Here is a 24,923-nt window from a genome sequence, read left to right on the forward strand (position 1 = left end):
TACTGTTATTCTAATAAAAAACAGACGAATTCGAGGTAAAAAAATCTTAGTTTTTAAATTTTTTTTGCATAGCCTACCAATTTAAAAAAATTTACAGATTTTATATAAATAACTCTTTTACCCTCGTCCTCGCCAAACTTTCCGTCACTTTTGCTTTGCATCGCCCATCTTACATCAATCTCATCGTGCTTGCATGGAAAGAGAGGACACGAGGGTCGTTCTTATTACTGTCTTCATAGACTCTATTGACCCTCATCGAATCCATTCTTGTGTACTCGAAGACAATAACCAATTTGATGAGTGCTAGTGAGGTTCGTGGAGGTGGCAATGATTCTTAAGCCTCCTCTTTTCTCACGTGAGGCCTACAAGTAGCATGATGAGGGTCGATCAGTAGGGAGGCCAAGATCGAGTCTAAGGTTGTGGGTGGCGATAATGACAAGCTATCTTGCGAGGGCTGCAGGTGGTAACAACAAGAGCTACATCACGCGAGGGCTGTGAGTGGTGATAATAGTTCTCGTGCCTTCTCGTGCAAGGCGTGCGGGGATAGGCCGACGAAGGACGACGACAAGTCCAATGGAGACAAGAATAAAATAATTTTTTCAATAGGATAATAATAATTAATTTTTTTTCGAGAATTCATTTATAAAAAAATTAGCCTTAAAAATTGATTTTCTAATAATAATAATAATATTATTACAATAGTTTTTTATTTTATTTTTTTTATCAGTACATAGGTTACTTTATGTGGGCACCATATCTAAGAATTGATAGCAACAGGAGGAACAATGGGGACAAAAAAAAAAAAAAAGAGAAAAATCTCTCTCTATATATTGAATAGAATGTAGTGAAAGAACAAAATTTCTAACCCCGTCTACTATATATTAAAAAATTTCTAAAGAACAAAATTGGATAGAGAGGGAAAATTATATTTAAGTGAAAAACATGAACTTGGTGGACCAAATAAAATTTAGATAAAAAACTTTATACTTTTATATCGTTGTAAAGATTAAGTTGGTAACATAAAATACCTTAATAAAAATAAGTAGGGATTTTTTTATTGGGTCATGCAATTCGACTATCAAGCCAATCATTATCGTTGTTGGTGGATCAACTCGACATTGTAGGCTCGAGATCTACACAATGTTGGTGATGCTCATATGTGCAAATATGCAAAGAAACTAGACCCCAATATCCCTCTTCATGTAAGATGATTAGAGTCGGATGCATCTCATGGCAAGATTCATTTTGATTCTTCTGTATGGCCGAAGATTACATGTCAAGCGAATATTTCCTTTTATCATTATCAAAGCCCAAATGAAAAATGCAGTATCGTTCCGTATGGTTAAAGTTGATGGATTATTTACTCAGGGAAGTGTGTCTTGAATTTTAATTAGTTAAGTAATTGTTTTCAAGCTCAAGAATTGTATATTACAGAATGTAGATTAATGTGACAACATGTTGATCTATCCTTTTTCACATATGAAAGAAGCCAAGTTATGACGACGAACAACGAAGATCTACTCTCGCTAATTTCCATACTTGACATAATTCATGACACCGAAGACATCGTTGATTCCAGACCAATTCAGAGGACGAAATCTTCAACAAAGTGCCCTTTATATTTGGAGGACGTATATGGATCCATTCGGCCGAAAACCAAGGAGAATCCAACACGCGAGAGTCAACGGACACGTGTCGTCCATGCAGACGTCTATAAGAATGGACAGTCATGGTGGACCTCGCTTTCATCTCCGCGAAGGGCTGCGAGCTAGAGGAAGAAGACCAGCTCGCGTGAAGGGGGAAGAGGAAGAAGAAGAAGAAGAAGAAGAGGAAGAGATGTCGCAGGCATTGTGCGATGCACCGAGCGCGCAGGGGGATCTACGCTACATCAAGCTGGTGAGCGGGCATTCCATCCCCTCCGTGGGGTTGGGGACATGGAAGTCCGCCTCCTCCGAAGCCTCCCACTCGGTCTACACTGCCATCACCGAGGTGCTTGATCTCTTCCCCTTCTTCTTCATTCTCCTATGTTTCCGTTACAATCACAGGCCAACTTGTTTCTGCATCGTGGTGGTGATCTACACAAGCAAAATTAACGTCATGCTCCCTTGTTCTTGGCTGAAGGCTGGGTATAGGCATGTGGACACAGCTCCACTATATGCGATTCAAGAAGAGGTATAGCCCGGAGGCTCTGGCCATCTTGATTTGATCTACTTCCATGGATGACATTCTAATGGAGTACTACTCTCAGGTAGGACGAGGTCTCCAAGCTGCTTTGCAAGCAGGGATACCAAGAAACGACCTGTTCATCACATCAAAGTTGTGGCATGTCCTCCAACCTCACTTTTCCTAATCTACTGACAACGGATAAGGATTGGAATCGACATGCAACAGATGAAAACTATCAGATACTTGTTTTAAGGGAATCAGACGTCAATCATGTGCTCTATGTGGTGCAGGTGCACAGATCTTTCTCCTGATAGAGTTCGAAATGCACTGAAGCAAACCCTAAAAGAGCTGCAGCTTGAATACCTCGACCTTTATCTGGTAAGCCTGCATACTTGCGATGCTGAAGACCACATATATTAGGATTGAGTTGCTTCCCCACCAGGATGCCTAGGGGAAGACAACATGATGTTAGGTTGTCACAGCATATATATGATGATCATAATCGTAAACCAATGATAATTTAGCTGGGATAAACTGGTCAATCATCAGTTCCAGGTATGACAGCAACTCTTTTTATGGCAGATTCACTGGCCATTTCACCTCAAGGAAGGTGCAACAAGGCCTCCACGAGCATCTGACATACTAGACTTCGACATGGAGGGAGTGTGGCGAGAAATGGAGAAGCTGGTGAAAGATGGACTCGTCAGGGACATTGGAGTCAGCAATTTCACCTCAAAGAAGCTCAACAAGCTGCTTCAATGTGCCCAAATCATGCCCTCGGTGTGCCAGGTAAAGCCAACAGGTGCTGTGCAAGAGTAGCACAAACCATGCATGCTCAATTCCATCTCTTTTCTCCCTTCTCATCTCATCTTTGCTTCGAGGACAGATGGAGATGCACCCGGGCTGGAGGAACGATAAGATACTCGAGGCCTGCAAGAACAATGGGATCCATGTCACCGTAAGGAATCCTCAACTCCCTTGAGGATTTCAGCCGCATACACCACTAACTGATCTCCTACTTGCAGGCTTACTCTCCACTGGGATCTTCGAGAAGTGATCGAGACCTCATACACGATCCAACAGTAGTGACGGTGAAACACCTCGATCTGTTATTTCTCATTAACACAAGATGATGCAGCTGGACCAAGCTGTACTCATCTGAATCACCATTAATGCAGGTATCCAAGAAGCTCAACAAGACCCCTGGGCAGGTGCTGCTAAAATGGGGGCTGCAAAGAGGTACCAGCGTTATTCCGAAGTCGACGAATGCCGATAGGATCAAAGGAAACATACAGTTGTTTGGGTGGGCAATCCCTCAAGAAGACTTGGAAGCTTTGAATAGCATACGTGACCAGGTAACCAGAGATCATATTTCCTTTGATGTACGCTTCTGATAAAAGGATTATGATTCATGCAAGCATTGTTGATGCTGCAGAGGAGAACTGTGTCCGGAGAGGAGACCTTTGTGAACAAGAGTGAGGGGCCATACAAGAGTGTGGCTGAACTGTGGGATGACGAGGTCTAGAAAGCTCGCGGAGTCTCCCTCTGTGGCCCGAGAAATAAAGCACCATGCTATGTTTGCTGAAGTTTCACAATATAAATCTCTTGTAGTTGTTTCAGACTTCGATATATAGGAATAAGTCATCGATCTGCGATCTGAATGATTGGTTTGCAAGTGCTTCGGCCACAGGATTAACACTTCAATTAACTTCATTTTGAGATTCATGATCGACATGACCTAATAAAGAGTGATAAAATATCGGTTAATTCCACAGCCTCGCATGATCTCTTTGGCTTTTATTCTCCTATACAGCAAGTGAGAGAGATTAGAAGGAAAAGGCAGTCAAAAGGAGGCACACTTCGTTGTCAAATCCCTGTGACTGGAAGTGCCTTCAAGCGTGCATCGACTTTGGCAAGCAAAGTCAAAAGCCATAACCTTCGTGTAACCTTTCACCAACGCCAACATACAAAGAAGTGAATTCAAGAATCGCAAGGCTTCAACAGACTAATTGAAGACAGCTAATTAATGGTATTGACGAGCTTGAGAAGGTTCCAAGTTTGGGGGACATGCAAATGGAAGCCACTATGCATCACTGCAGCTGCGAGTAAGCACAGTGCGCATGAGTTTATTGACCAAAGTGAGATGCTTCGGTCAAAATCCTTCCACGAACAAAGTTTCTTCCATTCAAGAAAGAGAATCTCCCGACTCAACCACTCCATTTGCTGAATTATATATGTCATCTATTGAGTCTTGAAATTTTGACCATAAAAAGAGTTCAAAAGTGTGGCATGCAAAGAATTAAGAACAGAACCGCATTTGCTTCAAGCCACTGAGTTGGAGATTTTGACCTTTCAAAAGGTGCATATATTGATCCAGATTTCTGAAGAATGTCGTGGATAAATGGCTGTGACTTGTCTTCTCCATTCACCTAATCCACTATCTGTGTCATGCACAAGTTAAGTATAATCCTTCCGTACTTAAAGCCACATAAATATGCAGCAAATCTAAAGATGTTTGCTGCAGGAACCAAAGCTTGCTGCAATAAGTGGGTGGTACATCACCTTATCTGCCTACGATTCTTGAGAGCTTTGATTGTGGCCTGCGGTAGGTGATGTTGAGCTTTGAGTGAGTGGACCATCAGCCAAACCTGCCCTCACTACTCTCTCTCTCTCTCTCTCTCTCTCTCTCTCTCTGAGCTTTTGCTTATAAATACCCAGGCTTGTGCACCACGTTTCCACACTCTCAGGTTGCTCAACTCTTCCTTCTTCTGCAACAATGGCCTGCATCCACCCTCCTTCTTGTTTGCTAGCGTTCTTCTTGTTTGCTGCTATTGCTTCTGCTCAGTTGTCATCGACTTTCTATAGCACCTCATGCCCTCTTGCTATCCAAACCATTCGGCTTGCTGTGAGGGCTGCTGTTGCCAAAGAGGCCCGCATGGGAGCGTCACTACTCCGCCTCCATTTCCATGACTGCTTTGTCAATGCAAGTCTCACCCGAACTCATGCTTTTCTTCTTGTTAGAATAGCAATCTGTTCATGAAGCTTATTCATGTTGATGTCTTCATTTTGGTACGTGGTGACATGAGATTTTGCCTCGTGTACGTACGTGGCTCTTCTTTTCCTCCACGTTGATATGAGGATTACGAGTTTACCAAGCTACAGGAATCCATTCACTACATTCACAAACAGGTTAATTAGAATGAGTTGATGTGGTTGATGATCACAAACAGGGCTGTGATGGATCAGTTCTGCTGGATGACACGTCCAGCTTCACCGGAGAGAAGACTGCAGTCCCCAACAACAACTCCTTGCGAGGCTTCGACGTCATCGACAACATCAAATCCCAGGTTGAGGCCGTCTGCAAGCAAGTCGTGTCCTGCGCTGACATCCTCGCGGTGGCAGCTCGAGAGTCCGTCGCCGCTGTAAGAGTCATCCCCTTCACCATGCGTCCTTTGTTTGATCCAACTCCGTGGTTAAGATCGGAGTTCCTTTACAGCTCGGCGGTCCTTTATGGACGGTGCAACTGGGAAGAAGGGATGCAACAACTGCGAGCTTGGATGCTGCGAACACCGAGATTCCATCGCCCAAATCGGACCTGGATGATCTGATATCCGCCTACTCCAAGAAGGGTCTCGTCACCACTGACATGGTGGCGCTCTCAGGTGATCGATTGGAGGATCTGAAACTGAGTAATCACCATCAAACAGTATGCTGTGTGCCTCATGCTTTGATGACATCGACATGCCACAGGAGCACACACGATCGGGCAGGCGAGGTGCATCTCGTTCCGGGACAGGATCTACAACGAGACGAGCATCGACTCCTCACTGGCCACCTCCCGCCAGTCCAACTGCCCCAGCTCCGGCGACGGCGACGACAACTTGTCGCCCCTTGACGCCGTCACCTGCACGCTCTTCGACAACTTCTACTTCAGGAACTTGGTGAAGAAGAAGGGCCTGCTGCACTCGGACCAGCAGCTGTTCAGTGGAGGATCCACCGACTCCCTCGTCACCACCTATTCCACGAACACGGCCAGGTTCTTCAGCGACTTCGCTGCTGCAATGGTGAAGATGGGGAACATAAGTCCTCTCACCGGCACCGACGGCGAGGTCAGGCTCAACTGCAGGAAGACCAACTGAGACTGCTGCAAGTAGGAGCATGCAACATGCAGAAGGGATAAGTTGTCCTTCTAGTATTGTGTCTCGTGTACCAGTCAAATAAACCTTAATATCTAGTGATATTATTGGAACTTTTGCAGGCTTTTGCAGCTCATGCATGGCGTCTCAAACAAGACCAGATAAATTTACTTAGAATTAGGGATCTCCACATGAAAAGATAGCTTGAAACCTTGACATAACAAGTCATAAAAAGTGAATCAGTTGTGGGAATATGATCGGAGAAATGTTCACTTCAGTCAAAGCCAGTCATGTGAGGAGGAGGCTAAAGCCTCCGACCAACCATCAGACCAACATCATCTCTAAATAAAATGTTCTTGAAATATTTTACACATGAAATATTCTTTAAAACTAGATCAATCATAAAAGGCCCATCAAATCATATCACTCACAAGTCTAAATCACGTCGAATTGACCATGATGTCAACGTATTCTCGTAACAATTTTGACACTAGAAGAAGGACTTATGTCATAGGAGTGCCTGCTCGTTGACTCTCTCGATGAATACTCAAGTGAAGAGGCTTTGCTCCCGACCTAACAATACTTTCACTCGATGGGATAGTAGTTGCCCTTTTCACATATTGGTGTATCCACCTTAGCACTGACACTGATAATATACTAATGTGTAATTAATGACCTAGGTCTCTCACTCCCCTCCTAGGGATGACCTCGAGCCATCTATTCATCCCCGTCAAGGTATTCTTAATCTGCACTCAGTAAGTGTAGACGGGAACATACATGATACAAGTCATCGCTCCACTTTTGTCATAGTTAGCCCAACAAACAGTGCCACTAATATAACCATGATCCTCGGCTCAACCGCCACCAACTTCCATCGAGGTTCCCCTACCCCACATGGCGATGATATCCCAAGAGTACTTGAGACCTATCAAGTCATCGGCCAAGAGGACACTTTGATCCCCAATCATAGAATTCAACTGACCACACCATCACTCGGCTTTGCCTAAATTAAAGGTCCAATCAACAGACTTGATGAAGGATTTCTAATGGATCCAACTATGGTAGATGTGATAAAAGCTTCAATAATTAAAGGGGGAAGTGCTAGTCGACCCCACTTTAGGTCGATTGCCATCCATCTATTGTATCACTGCTAGTAGTGCCCGCACCCTTTGTCTGCAGTCCTCATCGTTGCCCACATCATCGCCAACATCACTCGTGACTTTTATCACTGCTTGTGGACCCACTTTGCTTGCTCATTGTAGTTCACTATAGCACTCACAATGATCCGATGGGCATCTTAGGCAGAAACATACCTCACCTGCCCGAGATGTGTCCCTCAACGATGGGAGGCTTTGTAGCTCGAGGTAAAAATAGATTGATGCGAGCACCTTGGGCTAAAACATGCCTTCCTCAGCCCTAGTTAGGGTGGTCAAGTAGCCGACCACCCAACCTCCCCCCTTCCCCTCCCCTTCCCCCTCTTTCTTGTCAAGGTGGAGAGGTCTAGAAATCGACCTGACGCTATGGCTCCTATTATTGTTGCATCCTATTGGCTCTCTGAAAGTGGTCAAGGATGTCTGTACCATCAATGACCATGATCTTGATGATGATATTACACAAAGCTATTAAATGGGATTATTGAACCCTATGGTGGGCCAAAGAGGCAATGAGCAAGAGTGCTATTGTCTTTTCCACAAGGTTGAAGGTTCAAGAAGGTAACCAAGATAGCAATGACTAAGAGCCATGAAAAGATGGGAAACTGGTCCCTTGCTTTCTTCATTGCAAAGCCATAGAGGTCAAGAAACTAACCCTTATCGTTGCCGATCTCCAAGCCCGAAAGAGGGTTTGGTTCATGTTGGCAAGGGTTGATCTGCTATTGATGAGGGCTCGTCGGTGAGTAGTGATCTCTTATTAAGATGCAGAGGTCAGGCGTTCCAACCTTCCATTATTGTTTTGGTGTGAAGATCAAGTGTCCCAACTCCCTTACTCCTGAGGGGGGGCCCATCAATGAGGAATGATCCCTTATCGAGGGATACAGGTCATCGATTCAAGGCACGGGTTGGGTGCCCCCGACCTCATCAGCGTCGGCTTGATGCATGGAGTTGGAGAACTAATCAGAGAGACATAAGCTTAATGTGTTGGATGAATTGAACGTCACAATTTGAATCCCTCTTGTGAGAAACCCCAAAGCACGCCTTTGGTAGGAGACAAACGATAAGCAGAATATCACCAGCTATTCATCATCCAACACGTGGCCTCAAGTAGAAAATAGAAGACGAGGGTCACTCTCCACTTATCTACTCATGTGGACAAGGGTCCAAGGTAAATGATTATAAGTTGTCTTTCCATTCCCGCTTGCATTAATAAAAATCCAAGGTGAGGTTGTTAGAGACATTCTCTTTACATAATATTTTATAAAATATTTTATCCCTTTATGATTAGGTATAGTTCATCTTAAATATAATAAAACGAGGATTGTTTTTTGATCACTTACGTCTACACTCACCTACCTTAAAGATCAAGAATACTTTAGGAAAGATATTTAGGCTTGAAACGTGTATAAACACTTTCCTAAAAACGATATTTACACCATCTTCTCAATAAAATTGCTATAGGTTTGATGCAAATAGTTTTAGTGGATCTGACAAGCTTTTAGAAGATCTGTATTAAGCAAATAATAAAGAATCTTCAGGAATTAGAGAATGTCTAACTCAATCACTTGGAAAGTAAGGAAGAAGAGCATGAAAGGGTTGTCTCTGTAATTTATCCTCAAATACCTATTTATAGATATTTTCTCAAAAGACACAATCTTTGAAAATTAACTATTTGCTCAAAAGATACTATCTTTGAAAATTAATTTTTTTCTCAAAAGACACAACATTTGAAAAATAACTATCAAAAAATAAAAAAAATATCTTTTCAAATAAATTTTTTGAAAAGAAATTCTTTTTTTCTTTTTAATTTGAACAATTTATAACATTTTGTACTTGTAACTTTTACTTCGTTTTATTATTAACTTCTATCAAACGAATCAAGTAGGAATCTCATATGATGTTCGGGTAGATCGAGGGAATCTCATCCCAGAATCGCTCCGGAAGACTTTGTGAATCAGTATCTAAGAAATTATCACAACAGAAAATGTTGCAGCAACGAGGTTTATTGGACTATAGTAAACATCCTGTTGGCAGCCATCTGGTTACAGTGCTGAGTGCAAATAACCATCTGATTCTCAATCCATAAAGTAGGGTTCTGGTGGAACTCTGATTCCTTTGCTTGGGTTACCATCTCCCTCACGTAGTCAAAGCTTGACATAAAAGGGGCTGTTGGTAATGGAAACATGATTTAGAATCCTCCCCACATATATCTGGAATGAGGCCGATCAAACACTTTGCTTAGTAATGCCCAGTTAAGTCCCATTTAAGTGGAAGAATAATTGAATGGACTCATATGGACTTCAATATTTCAGTGTCAATTATTCCATTGAATTGAAATGATGAAAGATTTGAGTAGTACAGCGTTCCTCCCAATTATGTTGCTTTTAAGCTACCCTAAATTTTCTAATAATTTATGAATGTAAATTTTGAAAATACTTTTTTTTATTTAATTTAAATGATCTAAAAGATTTATATATCGGTCGGATACTATTTTAGATAATCGAATTAGTAATGATGCCAAAAATTAGTATGATAGGTATATGTCTTCAGTAGAATCAATAAATATAAATATCGATTCGTGATATCATGGACTCGGATGCATGCTTTACGATTCACTTATACGAAGATTGAAGTTTGATGAGCGTAAAATAAATGTAATAAAAAATAACTAAATTTGATTACGATAATGGATTAAAAAGAGAGGATATATTAGGGAATGTTGTTGCCTTCCTTAATCCCATTTTAAACTATTGTCCATTTGGCACCAAGTTTTACCTCTCACCAATGCTGACTGTATTGCCACGTAATAAATAGCTGGAGCAAATTAGCCAAAGGAATTGTTGCTCCATTCATTTGAGCAGCAGAAGGTTGTCGGCAGCAGGATGAGCTAATCTGTCTGGTATCGCATCGCACGATGAAGCTCATTTTCTTAGACCCAAGCTCATGACAACAAGGAACAAGTCTTCAATCAAGCATTCATGTGAAACAACCATTTGCAATTCAAACAGCAAAGGAGTGAGAGAAACAAGACCAGATGAACCATGAGTTCTTCACATCAGATTTTGTTTTCGCTGATTCAACAGGAGGAAAAATAACTTGTGAACGTAAGGGCTTACTGACTGACAAACCTGATAATATATATGCACTATCACAATGTAGATTTCCTTGCAACTTGTGAACTATTTGAGTGCAGCAATATAGGTACACTAGATGTAACTTTATGACTGTACAACCACACTTGTTTCTTGATCTAAGACATGTTTAGGAGTAAAAAGTCAACGGCTCATGGGACAAGGAGAGAACAATTCAATATAAGCGCTATGATAGTATATACTCGAATGCTGCTAATACTACCACAACGATATCAGTATCCGTGCTGTGGTTCAGATCGACGAGGGCGATTCTCTAACCCATTATCTTCCCTTGAAGCAAATTAAGGGTCTTAGTAAGATCGTTTACCATCACTTTTAGTCACGCTTTGAGAATCTGATCTTCACCATATTGCTCAGATTCATAGCATGTCTTCAAAGTTGCCCCTTGTCACCTGCATTACTTCATTTTGGAATTTTGTAAGAAGAGAGCAGAAGCAAAGGAATCTTTTTGTCTGTAAGAAGATAGAAGTTATGTACCTTTTTCTCTTGCTTTTTGTTGAACTAGATGACGATGGATTGCTGTGCCAGTTCCTTTTCCTTTGGTTGATGAACCAATTATTAATCTGCTTTAGTTGCAGCCCTGTTTCTTGCACTAACCGTGCCTTATCGTCCTCCTACGAACACAAAAAGGATGAGATTACAGAATATATTTTGCCCAGCGAGTCATGCCGCTTGAGAGAACACAAGCAAAATGGAGGAAGCAGGTGCCAGGATATTGAAAATACACAGCAGAACAAATCATGCTGGCTCAAGGAAATCGAGATGAAAAAGTCATCCACCATGAGAGAGGAGTGACCAACTCCTCTCCTGGAAGTACCGAGCTTTTCTTATCGGCCACATAATGGGCCACCCTGTCTCACCAACTTTGGTCAAAACCTACAGCTGGTTCTGCCAGCTACAAGTCTTTCTCCAGACTTGGCAGAAGCAAATAATTATTTTACCTTAAATTCCAGTTAAGTATTCTAGCTCATACAAAAGAACAGGAGCTTATGAAGAAGAATTCGGACGCAATCTATGAAAACATCTCCAAACAACTTACCGTTGGGTATGGCCATTTGGAATGGGACTGCCACCAAGCCTTCAAAGTAGAAGTGGTATCTCCTGGGAGTTTCCCAGCTCTTCGCTTCCGCAGAATCTCTTCTCTGATGTCTACAATTTTCTCTTTGTAACCCTAAAAATCAGAGAGTTCATTTGGCAACCTGCACATAAGCTCATGGTAAAAATTGTACCCATCTACCTGTTTTAGTTCATGCTTCAGCTCTTGTCTGACTCGTTCCATCAAGGTCTTCTCACTCTCCGTCAGAAAAAGTGGGCCGAACCCCATGCCGTCTGATCCATCCAGGCATCCGTCAAACAAGTTTGTTTCACTGTCTGCTTGATCATCATCATCATCTGACATTGTGGCACCCGTTCCTTCACCGGGAGAAACACCTGTGGTAATGGTAAAGTACTCTTCAGCAACCTCACCCACCAAAAGCATTGTAGTAAAATTGCATTTATACACAGCCATCCAAAACTTGTAAATGGCAACACAGTCGGCTGCATACTTGTACTGAGTTCCCAGTTGCAGAGTTAGAGTCCTCCTAGTAAAGATCTTTCTTTCACATAAAGTGACTACCATTTGCTGCTTCAACTAAAAAACTTCCTTTGTTGTACTCTTTTTTCTATTTAGAAACAGAGTTTCGGATAGGGATGGGAGTCAAATGGGAAGTTTAAGAGTACGGTAGATGAAGCAGGAAATTGCAGATAGATAAACCGAAAGCAGCAACACAATCAACATTCCTTAATCTTTGCTTATGCTATCTCTACTATAGGGGTTAATCGTAGTTAGACCTCCTTGGCATCTCGATTTCTATATTTCAAAAATTTAATTAGTATCTTTATAGTTATGAAAGTGAAATATTTAATCTCATTTATCCTAATACCATCGGCTTTACCGACGAAAGATATAACACATGATAGCATATGCAGAATTATTGATTTTATTAATTATAAAATGATCATTTCAGGTATTAATTAAAAAGTGAAAGAAAGCAGCAATTGACTTAGGCAGTCGCATAATTGGTTTCTTTCCCAATTCGATCTCTTGTTTACAGCATAGCTCCTCTACAACGTGGCAATGCTAAGTCAGTCTTAAACCCTAAGAGATCGATTTGGGGGAAGAAATCCCAACAGATCGATTTGGGGAAGAAATCAATCATACGACTACCTAAACCAATGGCCCCTTTCTTTCACCTTTTAATCAACACATATAATGATCATTTTGCCATTGTCAAAATCGATAATTCCATACATGCTGTCATATGTTATATCTTCCGTCAACAAAGCTGATGGCGTTAGGGTTGATGGGGTTAAATCATGGTCTGCAGTACCGAACTGTACCGTCCGGTATGGGCGGTACGTACCGACCCGACAGGTTGCCGGTACGCGGACCGCCTGTTACCGGTTCGAGTGCACTGTAACACTGTAGCAGTACACTGTAGCACTGTAGTAGAGCTACAATACTCAGCACACCTGTGTGTACCGCTCGATATACCGTACCATACCGATACCGAGCCCAGGTCGAAACACCGGTACGGTACGGTATTGCAAACCTTGGGTTAAATATTTCACTTTCATAATATAGGAATTCTAATGTAATTTTTTTAACTCTAGAGATCAGAATGCTAAAGATATCTAACTACATGGATAATTTATAATTAGCCCCTACTTTCGGTCAAGGCCTAATTCAAAAATATAATATAACAACTGTATAAAAAAAAACCCTTTGAGCTTTAGCATGATTTATAGGATATGTTGCTTGATTTGTAACAACAAAAACAAAGATATAGAAGTGAGAAAATTAAATAACATAAAAGAGGAAGAGAAAATTTTAAAAAACTTAATCTTATAATCACTATGACTCCACTTGTTTGAGCCCATGTCCTACATGATCTTGTCCAGAATACCTTAAGATCTAAACCATATACATTTTTTATCAAATAGCTTATGGCAACTGACTGCATAAATTAAGATATATGGCTTATCTTTGGAAGGTATCCTGTTAGAAAGTACAAATTGAAATGAAAAAAATTCCTGTAAGAGAACTTAGAGGTAGGGGAACAAATTGGAGGAGAGTGTTCTTGTTAGTAGAGGGTTTAATTCTTCAATAACAGGTTCCCATGAGAGGTGGAAGAACACTCCCCTAGTGCATATATATATATATATATATATATATATATATATATATATATATATATATATATATATATATATATATATATATATATATATATCCTTTAACTTGAGAACAAGGAAGGAGACTGAATAGGATAGTAGGGAAGGAACAAGAAGCTAGCAAGTGGGAATCGAAAGAATTAACTTCTCTAGACTCAATTTCACTAGCAGTCAGCTAATTATAGTAGATCAACTTCTGATCTGTGGTAATATACCAGATCATCAGTGACAGAGAGATCTGTCTCAACTGACTCCAACTGATTTTATCCGGTTCTGACCTTGCAAATTCTATCCATGTTCCATAAGGGTTAAGGGAAACATCATCTATGGGAACAATGAACGAAGCAATGAGTTAAGTTCAAATTAATGAGCTAAAATTGAAGAAAAAAAATTAAGTGGGGTTCTACCCCCTTTACTATTCTGTCAGACCAATCACCGCCTGAATTGACGAAGTCCAATACCTCCTTTCGCTATATAAAATAGTATAGGATGGTTCATGAATGAACCATCAAATCCAAAACAAAATTCTATGGAATCATAACATAAAAGTAGAAAAGAGTGTTCAGATCTAGTCGTATATTGACACTAGAAAGAAAGGTAGAAGAACATTAGAGTGACCATAAAAGGAAAAAATCTTTACAATATCCATTTTCATTCTCCAGATGTAAATGCATAAAACAGAGTCATAAGCTACAGCAACGATTAGCAAGTCCTCAGTGACTTGGTCTAAAGTTTTAACAAAAAATCATTCGAGTATATGTAAGGTTGACAGATATATCACAGATTTTCTTAATAAGTTCATCACAAAACCATAGTCGAAACAGAGCAGTTAGCATTTGAGTTTGAAGCTTGTGCCTCCTACATGCTGTGAGCAAGCAATCTGCAACATCTTCTTTCTAGACTGACTTCCCTCTATCTAGTTAATCATGTTATGGAAAACCTAACTTGCATCGTGATTATACTGTTACATCGAAGTCATGACATCTCAAAAGGTAAGATAGGTAACTAAACTACCAAGTTTATAACTTGTAGCAACTGCAAGAAACACTTTTCAAGTGAAAATTGTAGCACTTTGACTTGGCCACAAATTATATTCTCCTCCATTTATTACAGTTTGACATTTCAAGTGATTATAAACTTGTAACTTGAGAAGAAGGAACAAGAAACTAACCTGTAAGGCTTTGCAGCGATTGCTCAAGCTCCCAGCAAGCCATCACCGCCTCCATTGCATGAACACGGACATGCTGCTGTAGTTGTTCTTTGAAGGAGCGAAGAAGCAAAACATATTGTGTCTAAGCAAAATGTTAAATGGATATTAGAAATTTATACTATATCCAAAAGAACAGGTAGAACAACTTTTAAAAGTTGAAGTTCGGAGAAGGTAGAAGGTGCTGAATATCTGAAAATCTGGAAATTATCAAACTTTATACCATCGACATAAAACACAATGACTGGATAAGAACAAATCTACATGCATGTCTATTTTGCCGACAGATCATGTTCTCCTAAGTCCAAACACATAGGCCTAATTGACCTTACCACTAATCTTGTGTAACAAATCAGTCATATACAGCACAAATACAGAAATGCTCAAGAAAGGAGAATTCTCTCAAATAAAATTTCATAGCTTCATGCATACTAGTAAAAAAGAAACAGCGCTAAATTTAAAAAAATATATATTAATGATCTAAACTTTTGTTCTAAAACCATGAAACTGCTAAATCATAACTATGCTGGTTGATTGAGAACGGACTTTTGACATATTGCTAATATCTTAGTTGCCACAAGTCTTATCTCAAGTTGAGCATCCAAGTTATGTGCTTCCCCAGATTTAAGTACATCAACAACTACAACACCACTCATGGAAAGGATGGTTGTTTGAGTGATTACACCAAAGAAGTCCTTGGCAACAAGATTACAATGCATCTTCACAATCAGCCATCAGTAAGTTGCGAACAGCATTCGGTGCTTCCTTAACACCATTAGTCATAGGATAGCATCATCATAATATGGTGCAAACCAACTCTCCTTGCACCAGAAGCAATTCTAGTTTTCCTTCATGGCAAAAGACTAATTAATCCACATGTATAAAAAAAAGGAGTTGACAAACTTTTTAAACCTCTGAAATACCTGCAATATATATGGAGTTACAAAACCCTTTAGTTCCTTGGAACTGTAGAAGAAAAGGCATTCCTGTTTCTGCTTATGTGCCATGAGGAAATGGAGATATTAACCAAACACCAAAATAGTACAGAGAACTGCACTAAAAATTATCAATAATCCAAAACGAAACCCAACCCTTGAAGAGCTTAAGAATCTCGCTCTGTTGGATCTCTAGCGCAGTCTCACTTCCTACCTTCATAAGTCACATAATGCTCTCAGTTTGGGAACCGTTCTGCTCACAGATTTTACTTGGCCTAGAAAATCTGCAACTCAAGCAAGATGGAATCTTCCTGTGATCGTTCCATCTCATCTAGTCCTTCCCTTCCTCACTGACTCCCTCATCAAGAAACAATGGAAGAGCATCATATTTGCAGAGAAGAAGATAAATAGAACACTACTGCAATCTTTCATATGGCAAAGCAGTAAATTCACAAATGAAGAAAAAGCAAGAAGAAGAAATCAGTTATTGAGCTGAAAATGCGGGATTTGAATAAATAAAAAGCGTATATATGGAGGGAAAACAAATTCTATCTTGTTCCTTTACCATGAACTGATCGAGCTCCTTGTCGTCGGCAAGCATCTGGGCGCCAAGCGCCGAGTACTTGGACACTATGTGCTGCGTCTGCGCCAGCTGCGTGTCGATCCTCGGCAGCTGGTCCACCGGGGTGGCGATCCTCAGGCACGCAACGTGCGCCGACAGCAGCTGCTCGTACAACGGGTGAGCCAGTATCTCCGCCTTGTACCTCGCGCTCCGCCACGTACCCTCCCCCACCTCCGCTGCCTCCCCGTCGCCGCTCCCCTGCATCGCTCCCTCACCCTCCTCCGTCTCCCCGTCCCCCTGATCCTCCGACGCCAGGATCTCGTCGTCGCCTCCGTCCTGCGGCAGGACTGGTAGGCGCGGGAGCCACTGTCCTCCGCCGCCACGTCCCCCCGGCGACGCCGAGGAGTCGGACGCGGTCTGGAGGTGGAGGAAGCTGCCGCGCGGGCCCTGCGGCCGGAGAGCCGCGCCGCCGAGCCACGCAGGGCTGATTCCATCGGACCCTCCGGCGGAGACGAGCGGCGCATGCTGTGGTTCCACGGACGGCTCGGCCGAGCCGGAGAGGGGATCCACGGAGCCGATCACCGCATGGTCGTCCGTCAGGTGCTGCTCGGCGTACTGCGGCAGGGTCAGCTCGCGGGGGATGCGGCCGCGGAACGCCATCGCCGTTCGAGTCCCAAACCCCGTAAGGAGGCGGTGAGATCAGACGAAGAAGAAGAAGAAGAAGAAGAAGAAGAAGAAGAAGAAAGAGGAGGAAGAAGAAGAAGGCCCGACGCCCACTCAGACGACGACTTCGTTGTTGGTTGGTGGGGGTGGTTTGCCTTTGTCCTTTTTATTTCCCTCTCTCCTCTCTTAATTACTTTAATCATCTTAATTAACTTCTTCTGGGGCTTACTCGCGACAAATCACCATGAAATTACCAAAATAAGACCCCAAAATTACCAGAGCTGCCTCGGCTTTAAGTAATCTTCCGGTTTTGCCCTCGCTTTACATGGCTCCCTATTCGTTATTTTAGCTAACAAGCAAGGGCAAATACAAGAACATAATAAATACATTTACTCCTACCAATATTTTTCTGCCATTTTATGGGGATTTCCAGATGACATGATTGAATTCGGTGGAACACGTAATTAAGCATAAAATAGAAAGCATGTGGAGGGATTTAATGCAAGAAAGGCCGTCGGGTGTGGGTTGCGTAAGCACCTTCGTCCGTGGCCGTCGATACGCTCTCGCCCCCAAACCGACGGCCGATGAGCATCCACGTGGCCGTATGCTACTTGCACTCGCCCATCCCCTTTCTTTGTCTCGACTGCGGGCAGCGTCGACGGTAAAGAGGCCACCCCGCGATCGTTCACTGCGGCGGCCAGGTCTATCCACCAATAAGAAGCGCTCTTCGCCTGTCTGATACCTCGGTAGAGACAGGCACCATTTACCATCTACCATGCGGAGCGCTCTGCCGTACCAAACCCAATGGCCAATAAGGAGTCGACACGCGAGTGTTGAGCCGTGGGAGCCACCATCCATGGGCCTTCCTTGCTTGCCACGCGTGCTGATCTTTTGACGTACCTTTCGGGATACGGTTGGTGGATCCATCCAACTGTAAACATTGGGAGCAGCTTTGGGATTATGCTCCGGAAACGTAAAAGATTGCTGTACTGCGCACGCCATCCGTTCCCCATGTCACGTATGATTAACAGGAAATCACCGACCCTCTTAGATATCAACCATGCAATAATGCAAAGAACATCTGTGTGTCATTATCATGTTAATGATAAGTAAATGTCGATCATTCCAACCTATTGATTGGAACTATGAAATCAACCTTTTCTTTGTCACTCTCTTGTCATGCAAAAGAGCCGGTTGAAAGCGAGTAACATTAACCTAAAACAAAATCTCCGAACAGTAAATGCATCCCATAAGTATGCTGGCAGCCCCCGCACCCATCCCTCCTACCATTGACATGGAGAACAGTGGTGGCAGGCAGGCAGCAGCAGCAGCAGCAGCAGCAAGTGGCGGTGGAGGAGGGATCGGTGAGGGAGATAGATCGAGGCATGGTCCCCGTCCACTTCCATCTACCGCTAGGCGCATGGGCTCCGTCGTCGAGGTGGTCCTCAAGTGTCCTGCACGATACAGAGAACGCCATCCCCATCCCTCCCCAACCCAATCGTCGTCTTCTGCATCCCTGGTACTGATACGGCGGTCCCCCTTCTCCTTCTCTATACGGACTCCACGCCTGCAACCCTACTGTAATAATTCAGCTGCCGAAATGGATCACCAGCCAAAGGAGACTTTGAAGAATGAATCACCTTTAGCTCCTTCCGCAAGAGAAAACAAGAACAAGATCAAAATGGAGATTGTTACAGCAGCCGGTAGTGTCGCCATGGTCCTGTACACAGGAAGAAGCCTCTTGGCGCTTATGGATTAGTATGTGGATATGGTATACTGTGTCCTGCACAGACCTGTTTGAAACAGTGTCTCTTCCACAGAAAATATGTTTGGGAGTGTTCAGTGCCTTTTTATCTTTACAAGATGACGATGAAACAACGTAAATATGTTCTTCTTGCTTTTTTTTTTTTGGGTTGCTGTTTTTCCTCCTACCACCTCTGATGTCTTTAATGCACATGTATTGTCATGATGTGAGGAGTTAGTTCTGATGGAACAAGGAAGTTGGGTCAGTGTCAAAATTCCCTTCAGAGTTCAGAATCAGGTACCCACAGGTCAGGTTTTGAGAGAGAGAGAGAGAGACGAGGCAGCGGGAGGACTCTTTGGTACTGGCCATAACCAGTGCCAAACTGTGGAAGTACAGAAGAAAGAAGAGATTCCTCAACAACATACTCATCACACTTCTGTAGCAGTACTTGTCATCTGCTCGCTGCAAGAGAAATCTTTGAAGGGGATGGACAATACGATACAAAGCACAGTGGCTTCTGCTGGTGGTGCAGTATAATTCCTGTGGTGTTATCGTCTCTGCCACATGCCTGAGGGCACCGCTCAGGGTTAGCTCCCCACGAGCTTCAGTCACTGTGCCTTTGCATGGCATGTAATAGGATTCCATCAAGCGGAATAATTAAAGAAGGATTGAAGAAGCAATAGTGTTGTGGTGTTCTGAAATCATGCAGTGACTGGTCCTGGGAAAGCAGGCTCATGGAAAGGTTGTCAGGGCACAGTTTTGGGGTCCCCTGATGGACTGTTGCTGGAGCTGCTTTCTTCTGAATTATTGTACTAATGGTGCTTTTGGTGAACACCGGCGTGGGAGCTGATATGGAGTTTCCACTTTGCTTCCTAAGTGACCTAATTTAGTGCACTAGCAATCTTGAATTTACTGCATTCTCATGAATCCCATTTTCTTAAGAGAATTCATTTGAAAATTGATCCAATAGCTTGATGCATCAAATTTACTTAATCAAGGTTGTGTTCGAAATTTCACTTTTGATATTAACATCTTATGATCAAATCTTGTCATTTGATGATGTGATAAATATTTGCTAATTCTTTGAGTTTGATAAGTAGTTATCACATTGTTAGAAAGATAATAGCTCAGTCGAATAAATTTATCGCGTCAACCACAATATAAATGAAAATATCTCTCGAATATTTTGTTCTATTGTAATTGAGGGGCACCGTTGTTCTGTATAATATGTCCTTGATATCTTGTAACAGGAGGGCAACGGTTATAAAAAAGATTCTTATAAGTTTATGGGTTGAACTCTCTTCCCTTTTTTTTTTTTTATTCATCTTTGGACATTAAGGACTATCTCATAATAAGCCCCTGTCACCATTAATCTTTGTGTATAAGTGTAACCCTAGATAATTCAACATTATGTATAAAGTTTTTGGCACCAAAGACTAGTGTTTACTTTTAAGTCAAATTTGTTGAATCTCATATTTTTATGATGAAGTTGTAATCTAATCAGTATTTGAGTAATGTAACATTAACTTCGATCATAGAAAGACAAATCGATTGAAATAACATAATTAGATGTTGGGCCAGAATGGATCATGTCAGAAGATTGAATATCAGGCCGAATGATCAGTCAACGTGTTGGAAGGACTTCGTGTCGTGAGTTCAGGCATTGGGCCAAAAAGATCGGACATTGCGCCAAGAAGATCGAATATTACGAGAGGTCAATATGCCGATAGATTGGGCAATAAGTCGAAGGAAAGGATGATGCACTGAAGGATCGGATGAACCAATGACATGCTGGACAACATAGGATTCATGCTTATAATCGTGTGTCTAGATCGAATTAGTTTAGGTCTTAATTGAGTTGGTTTTGGATATAATCATATTAACTCAATTAGGGGCCCATTGGGTTTAAATCGGGATTGATTTAGGATAATTAGAAGACCCATTTAGTGACCCATAATTAGGTCAGGTGGTGGCACTACTAAATCAGGCGGTGGAACTGCCTATGAGCTGGAACGTATGAAGTGTACATTTTTTCGAAAGACTCGATGATGGTACTGTCAGCGTTAGGCGGTGGTACCACCCAGACTAGTGATGCTACCGCCCAAACACAGTCTCCCAGACTGTGTCAGACGATGGTGTTAGGATCGAGTTGGCACTAAGAGGGGGGGGGGGTGAAAAAATTACGTCGGTTTGAAAATCTTCGTACGATAAAAATCTGATTCCGACAAAAATCGTTTCGTTTTTCTTGAATGAGTAGAGAAGCGTAGTGTAAGGATTTAGTTTGTAGTAAAGGTAAATTATACAAATAGAAATGCAAACCGAGTTTTATAGTGGTTCGGTCGTTATGACCTACATCTACTACCGATTCCTCTTTCGTTGAGGCTACTGACATCCACTAACGATCTTCTTTCAACGGGCAAAAATCAACTATCCTTTTACACCTCTCTTCTCCTTTTCACATGTTTAGGAGACAACCTTTTACAACCCTCTTTTACAATGTATCCCTCACACACCACCCTTAGAACTCTCTATAAGTTTTAGGAGGAGGGAACTCAACTTTCGAATAGGGTTTACAACTTTAGAATCAATGAGTTTTGCTCAACTTTCTTTCTTTTTCATGTAGGAATCAATGAGGTATTTATAGACCCCAATTGACTTCAAAAATGGAGCCAAAAAAGGTTTCATCGTAGGTTTTTTGGGTCCTGGCAGTATCACTGCATGTGTTGGGTGGTACCACTGCCTACAGCACTGACACTAGGTGGTACCACTGCCCAATCTGGTGGTACCATCGCTTGGGAGACTATGTTTGGGTGGTACCATCGCCCAAACTAACGGTACCACCGCCTGATAGTCACGGAGATTACCACCGTCCAGACTCATAGTACCACTGCCTGACATAGTCTCAAAGACTGTGCCACCAATGATTCCACTAGTTTGAGTCATTGTTTAGGCTTTCACTTGGCTCAACATAGCCCAAACTTAGGCCCACTTGGCCCCTAATTGAGTTAGCCTAATTACATTCTAAACCGACTCAATTAAACTCTAAACTAACTCGATCTAGACATAATCGATTACAAGTGAATCTTATGTTGTCCGGCATGTCATTGGTTCTTCCAACGCTTCGTCCGATCCTTTGGCGCATCGTCCTCTCCTTCAGTGTATTGCCCAATCAGCATGTTGTCTTCTCATAACATCTGATCTCCTTGGCGCAATGTCCGATCTTCTTGACTCGATGTCTGAATTCACGGACCGAAGCCTTCTACCGATATGTCGACCGATCCTCCGTCCCAACGTCCAATCTTCTGACATTTTACTTCGGCCCAACGTCGGATTCCTCCTGTTTTAATCAATTTACCTTTTCTGATCGAAACTAGTCCTGTATCACTTAAACTCACATTAGATAACAAACACATCAATTAATTTCATCATCAAAATCTGAGATTCAACATATGGTACTGCCCAAACTGGGCGATGGTATTACTAATACCCTCAAAACTCGAATATTTAAATTTTGCCTTTATTTTTTGAAGTCATTTGAGGCCTATTAATACCACACTCATTCTTACTTAGGATACCAAGAAAAACAGTAGAAATGGGAAAGAATACTTGAGAAAAAAGTGTTGTAATCTCTCTTGAATTGTTGAGTCTCTTTCTCCTAGTTACAAGTTTTCTAAGGGAGGAATAAGACATATTAGAGATGTATAATTGTTATCTCCTGAGCTTGTAAAAAAGAGAAAGAGTTGTAAAGAGGGTAGTTGGTCTTTGCTCATTAAAAGAAGATCGTTAGTGAATGTCGATGGCCTCTATGGAAGAGGAATCGAGAGTGGACGTAGGTCGCGACGACCGAACCACTATAAATTTGATGTGCATTTATTTGCTTTTCATTCATATTACAAATTGATTTACTTACTCACTATTCATACGAATATTTTTAAGTTAAACTCAAATATGATACAGATTTAATCAAATAAGTTTTCAAATCATCATAACTTAACAAAATTCATATCATATCGGGCTGGCTATCCTCTTTGAAGGTGGTCATCAACGTTCAAAGATGACCCTTATCATTTGTAAAAAAAATAAAATAATAATGATGACTTTTATCGAAATGATTTAAAGCTTTTGTTAAGAATTATATCTTAATATATAATGCATAAAAATGATCCACAACATTGTTATATGTCTTAATAGAATTAAAATTGTGGGACCAAAACCTATGATATCGAACACTTTAATTAAATTGTTTATGTAAATTAAATAGATCGAAACACTTTAATTAAAATCGTCACAAATCAAATTGTTGAGATTTTATCATCCATTATAAAATTTCTGAAAAAAAAACCTTGATTTAAATAATTTTTTATTTGTCTATCAAGTGCTTTTAAATTGTTTTTGTGATTGGGTACGGGATTGAGCTCGATGACCCGATCCACAATTATTTTGTCGGATGTGGATCCAGTAACAGTCGAAGAGTACCCTGGTCGGCCTCTTCTTTGCATCGAGCCGCCCCTTCTTCGCTTCCGCGAAAGGGTGGCGAGGGCGTCTTGGGCCGCCGAGCTTGATTTGGACCTCGCCGTCCCCTCTCGTCGTCGCTCGGGGCGTAGCGGCCGTCCGAGGCTGCCACCCAACGCCTTTGTCGCCCCCGCCAAACGACGACAGTGATCAGGTCAATGTCCGATCTTGCCCACTTGATCTCCCCTGGGATCATATGCTTCTTCTTAGCGCTTAGGTCGACGATCTTGATATCGTCTTTGGAGTTCGGAAAGGATCATAGGTCTAATTTTTGAGTTTGGTGAGCTAGGTTATGCTAATTATCTTTCTTATGGAATCAAATTATGCATCTTCGATTTCATGCTGATGCATAGGTCAAATTTTTTAGTTTGATGAGCTAGGTTTTGCTGATTGTCTTTCTTGTGGAATCAAATTATGCATCTTGGATTTCATGTTGATGCACTTCTGCAGGAAGATTTTGCGATAATTTGAGCAATGCATGTCTCTTTTCTAAGAAGTAAATATTTTGCGATAAGTGGTGGCCCAATTCGATAAACCTCTTCTAAAAATGGAAGATTGGACTTCAAATCCTTCGGCACTATCAAAGATTTGATAGCCATTGGATATAGCAAATCACTTGATATAAGTTTAATCTATTCCTTGTGGAGTCATTATCAAAGATAGTATCATTATAGATAACAGAGGCTTCTTCTGTGCATGTTTTGGGGCTCATCTTTCTGTCATGAGTGTTCTTTTGACATCTTAGATCTTTGTCTCTTCTAATTGATTAAGATGGATGATTACTTCCTAACATAATAATTGTAATTAATGGCAATACAAGCTAAGATGTGTCAAGGTACCTTTCTCCAATCACAGCTGCATCTCTACACACTGCATTGATTCATTAATCAATCACTAGCTCAGCATAACTTGGTTGTCTGTCCAAAGTGTCCATCACTTCAATTTTTTGTGGTTTCCTCTTTCTTATTTGTTAATTGGTTTTGTTCCTTATCAATTGCATGATGTTATCTCCACTTATAAAATTTTCATCTGATAAATCACTAGTATGGCCTACACATAGTTTAGATTTAGGTCATGTGATATGAGTTGTAGGTTTATGTAACTTCTGTTTCAATAAGCCAATTACTATTGAATTAGGTTTTCTTTTATATATATTCTCACCTGATTTTCATCACAATTTCTTGATTCACTTGAAATGTAGACTAAGTAGTTTTCTTATTTGGTAATATGTACAATTATTATAGATATTACTTATTGGATCTATTGTTACTAACTTTTTTTTTTTTCGTATTTTTCGTGTTACAGCTTCGGGCTAGTTTTGTTTTACTGCAACCTTGGATATTGTTAGGATCAATACGACACTAAAAGAGGGGGGGTGGGGGTGGGGTGAATTAGTGCTTATGTAAAATTATGTCGGTTTAAAAAACTTTGTACGATAAAAACTTATCGGAAAGATGCTTGGCTTGAAAGCGTGTTTGT

The 24,923-nt window shown here is 41.4% G+C and overlaps 2 protein-coding genes and 1 pseudogene across 3 annotated transcripts; 2 read left to right on the top strand and 1 right to left on the bottom strand.

Annotated features, from left to right (window-relative positions):
* The first annotated feature begins 1,834 nt into the window (after window positions 1-1,834).
* Window positions 1,835-3,735, top strand: LOC135651008 (aldose reductase-like; annotated as a pseudogene).
* Window positions 3,736-4,905: 1,170 nt separating this feature from the next.
* LOC135651241 (cationic peroxidase 1-like) lies at window positions 4,906-6,415 on the top strand. The gene is made up of 4 exons (XM_065171188.1): window positions 4,906-5,149; window positions 5,397-5,588; window positions 5,663-5,828; window positions 5,917-6,415. The coding sequence occupies exons 1-4, from the start codon at window positions 4,943-4,945 to the stop codon at window positions 6,303-6,305; spliced, it is 954 nt and encodes a 317-aa protein (XP_065027260.1). The 5' UTR covers window positions 4,906-4,942; the 3' UTR covers window positions 6,306-6,415.
* A 4,154-nt stretch (window positions 6,416-10,569) lies between these two features.
* Window positions 10,570-17,327, bottom strand: LOC104000132 (homeobox protein knotted-1-like 13). 2 transcript variants are annotated; one of them, XM_009422093.3, is made up of 6 exons: window positions 16,529-17,327; window positions 14,993-15,113; window positions 11,843-12,036; window positions 11,645-11,776; window positions 11,083-11,219; window positions 10,570-10,997 (listed from the first exon to the last, which is right to left on the bottom strand). In XM_009422093.3, the coding sequence occupies exons 1-6, from the start codon at window positions 17,183-17,185 to the stop codon at window positions 10,994-10,996; spliced, it is 1,245 nt and encodes a 414-aa protein (XP_009420368.2). In that variant the 5' UTR covers window positions 17,186-17,327; the 3' UTR covers window positions 10,570-10,993. The 2 variants fall into 2 exon arrangements, with proteins under 2 accessions (XP_009420368.2, XP_009420367.2); XM_009422092.3 differs by having other exon boundaries at window positions 10,570-11,005.
* Window positions 17,328-24,923: the final 7,596 nt, after the last annotated feature.

The sequence above is a fragment of the Musa acuminata genome, chromosome BXJ3-10, assembly GCF_036884655.1.
Source record: "Musa acuminata AAA Group cultivar baxijiao chromosome BXJ3-10, Cavendish_Baxijiao_AAA, whole genome shotgun sequence".
Taxonomy (NCBI): Eukaryota; Viridiplantae; Streptophyta; class Magnoliopsida; order Zingiberales; family Musaceae; genus Musa; species Musa acuminata.

What these genes read in the sequence shown, in the direction of transcription:
- LOC135651241 (XM_065171188.1), top strand. Translation starts at nt 4,943, where the DNA reads ATGGCCTGCATCCACCCTCCTTCTTGTTTGCTAGCGTTCTTCTTGTTT. An exon ending in CTCGAGAGTCCGTCGCCGCT is followed by an intron (nt 5,589 to 5,662) that starts GTAAGAGTCATC and finishes GTTCCTTTACAG; the next exon opens with CTCGGCGGTCCTTTATGGAC. An exon ending in TGACATGGTGGCGCTCTCAG is followed by an intron (nt 5,829 to 5,916) that starts GTGATCGATTGG and finishes GACATGCCACAG; the next exon opens with GAGCACACACGATCGGGCAG.
- LOC104000132 (XM_009422092.3), bottom strand. Translation starts at nt 17,185, where the DNA reads ATGGCGTTCCGCGGCCGCATCCCCCGCGAGCTGACCCTGCCGCAGTAC. An exon ending in TGAAGCATGAACTAAAACAG is followed by an intron (nt 11,777 to 11,842) that starts GTAGATGGGTAC and finishes TCTGATTTTTAG; the next exon opens with GGTTACAAAGAGAAAATTGT. An exon ending in CCAAATGGCCATACCCAACG is followed by an intron (nt 11,220 to 11,644) that starts GTAAGTTGTTTG and finishes TTGTGTTCGTAG; the next exon opens with GAGGACGATAAGGCACGGTT.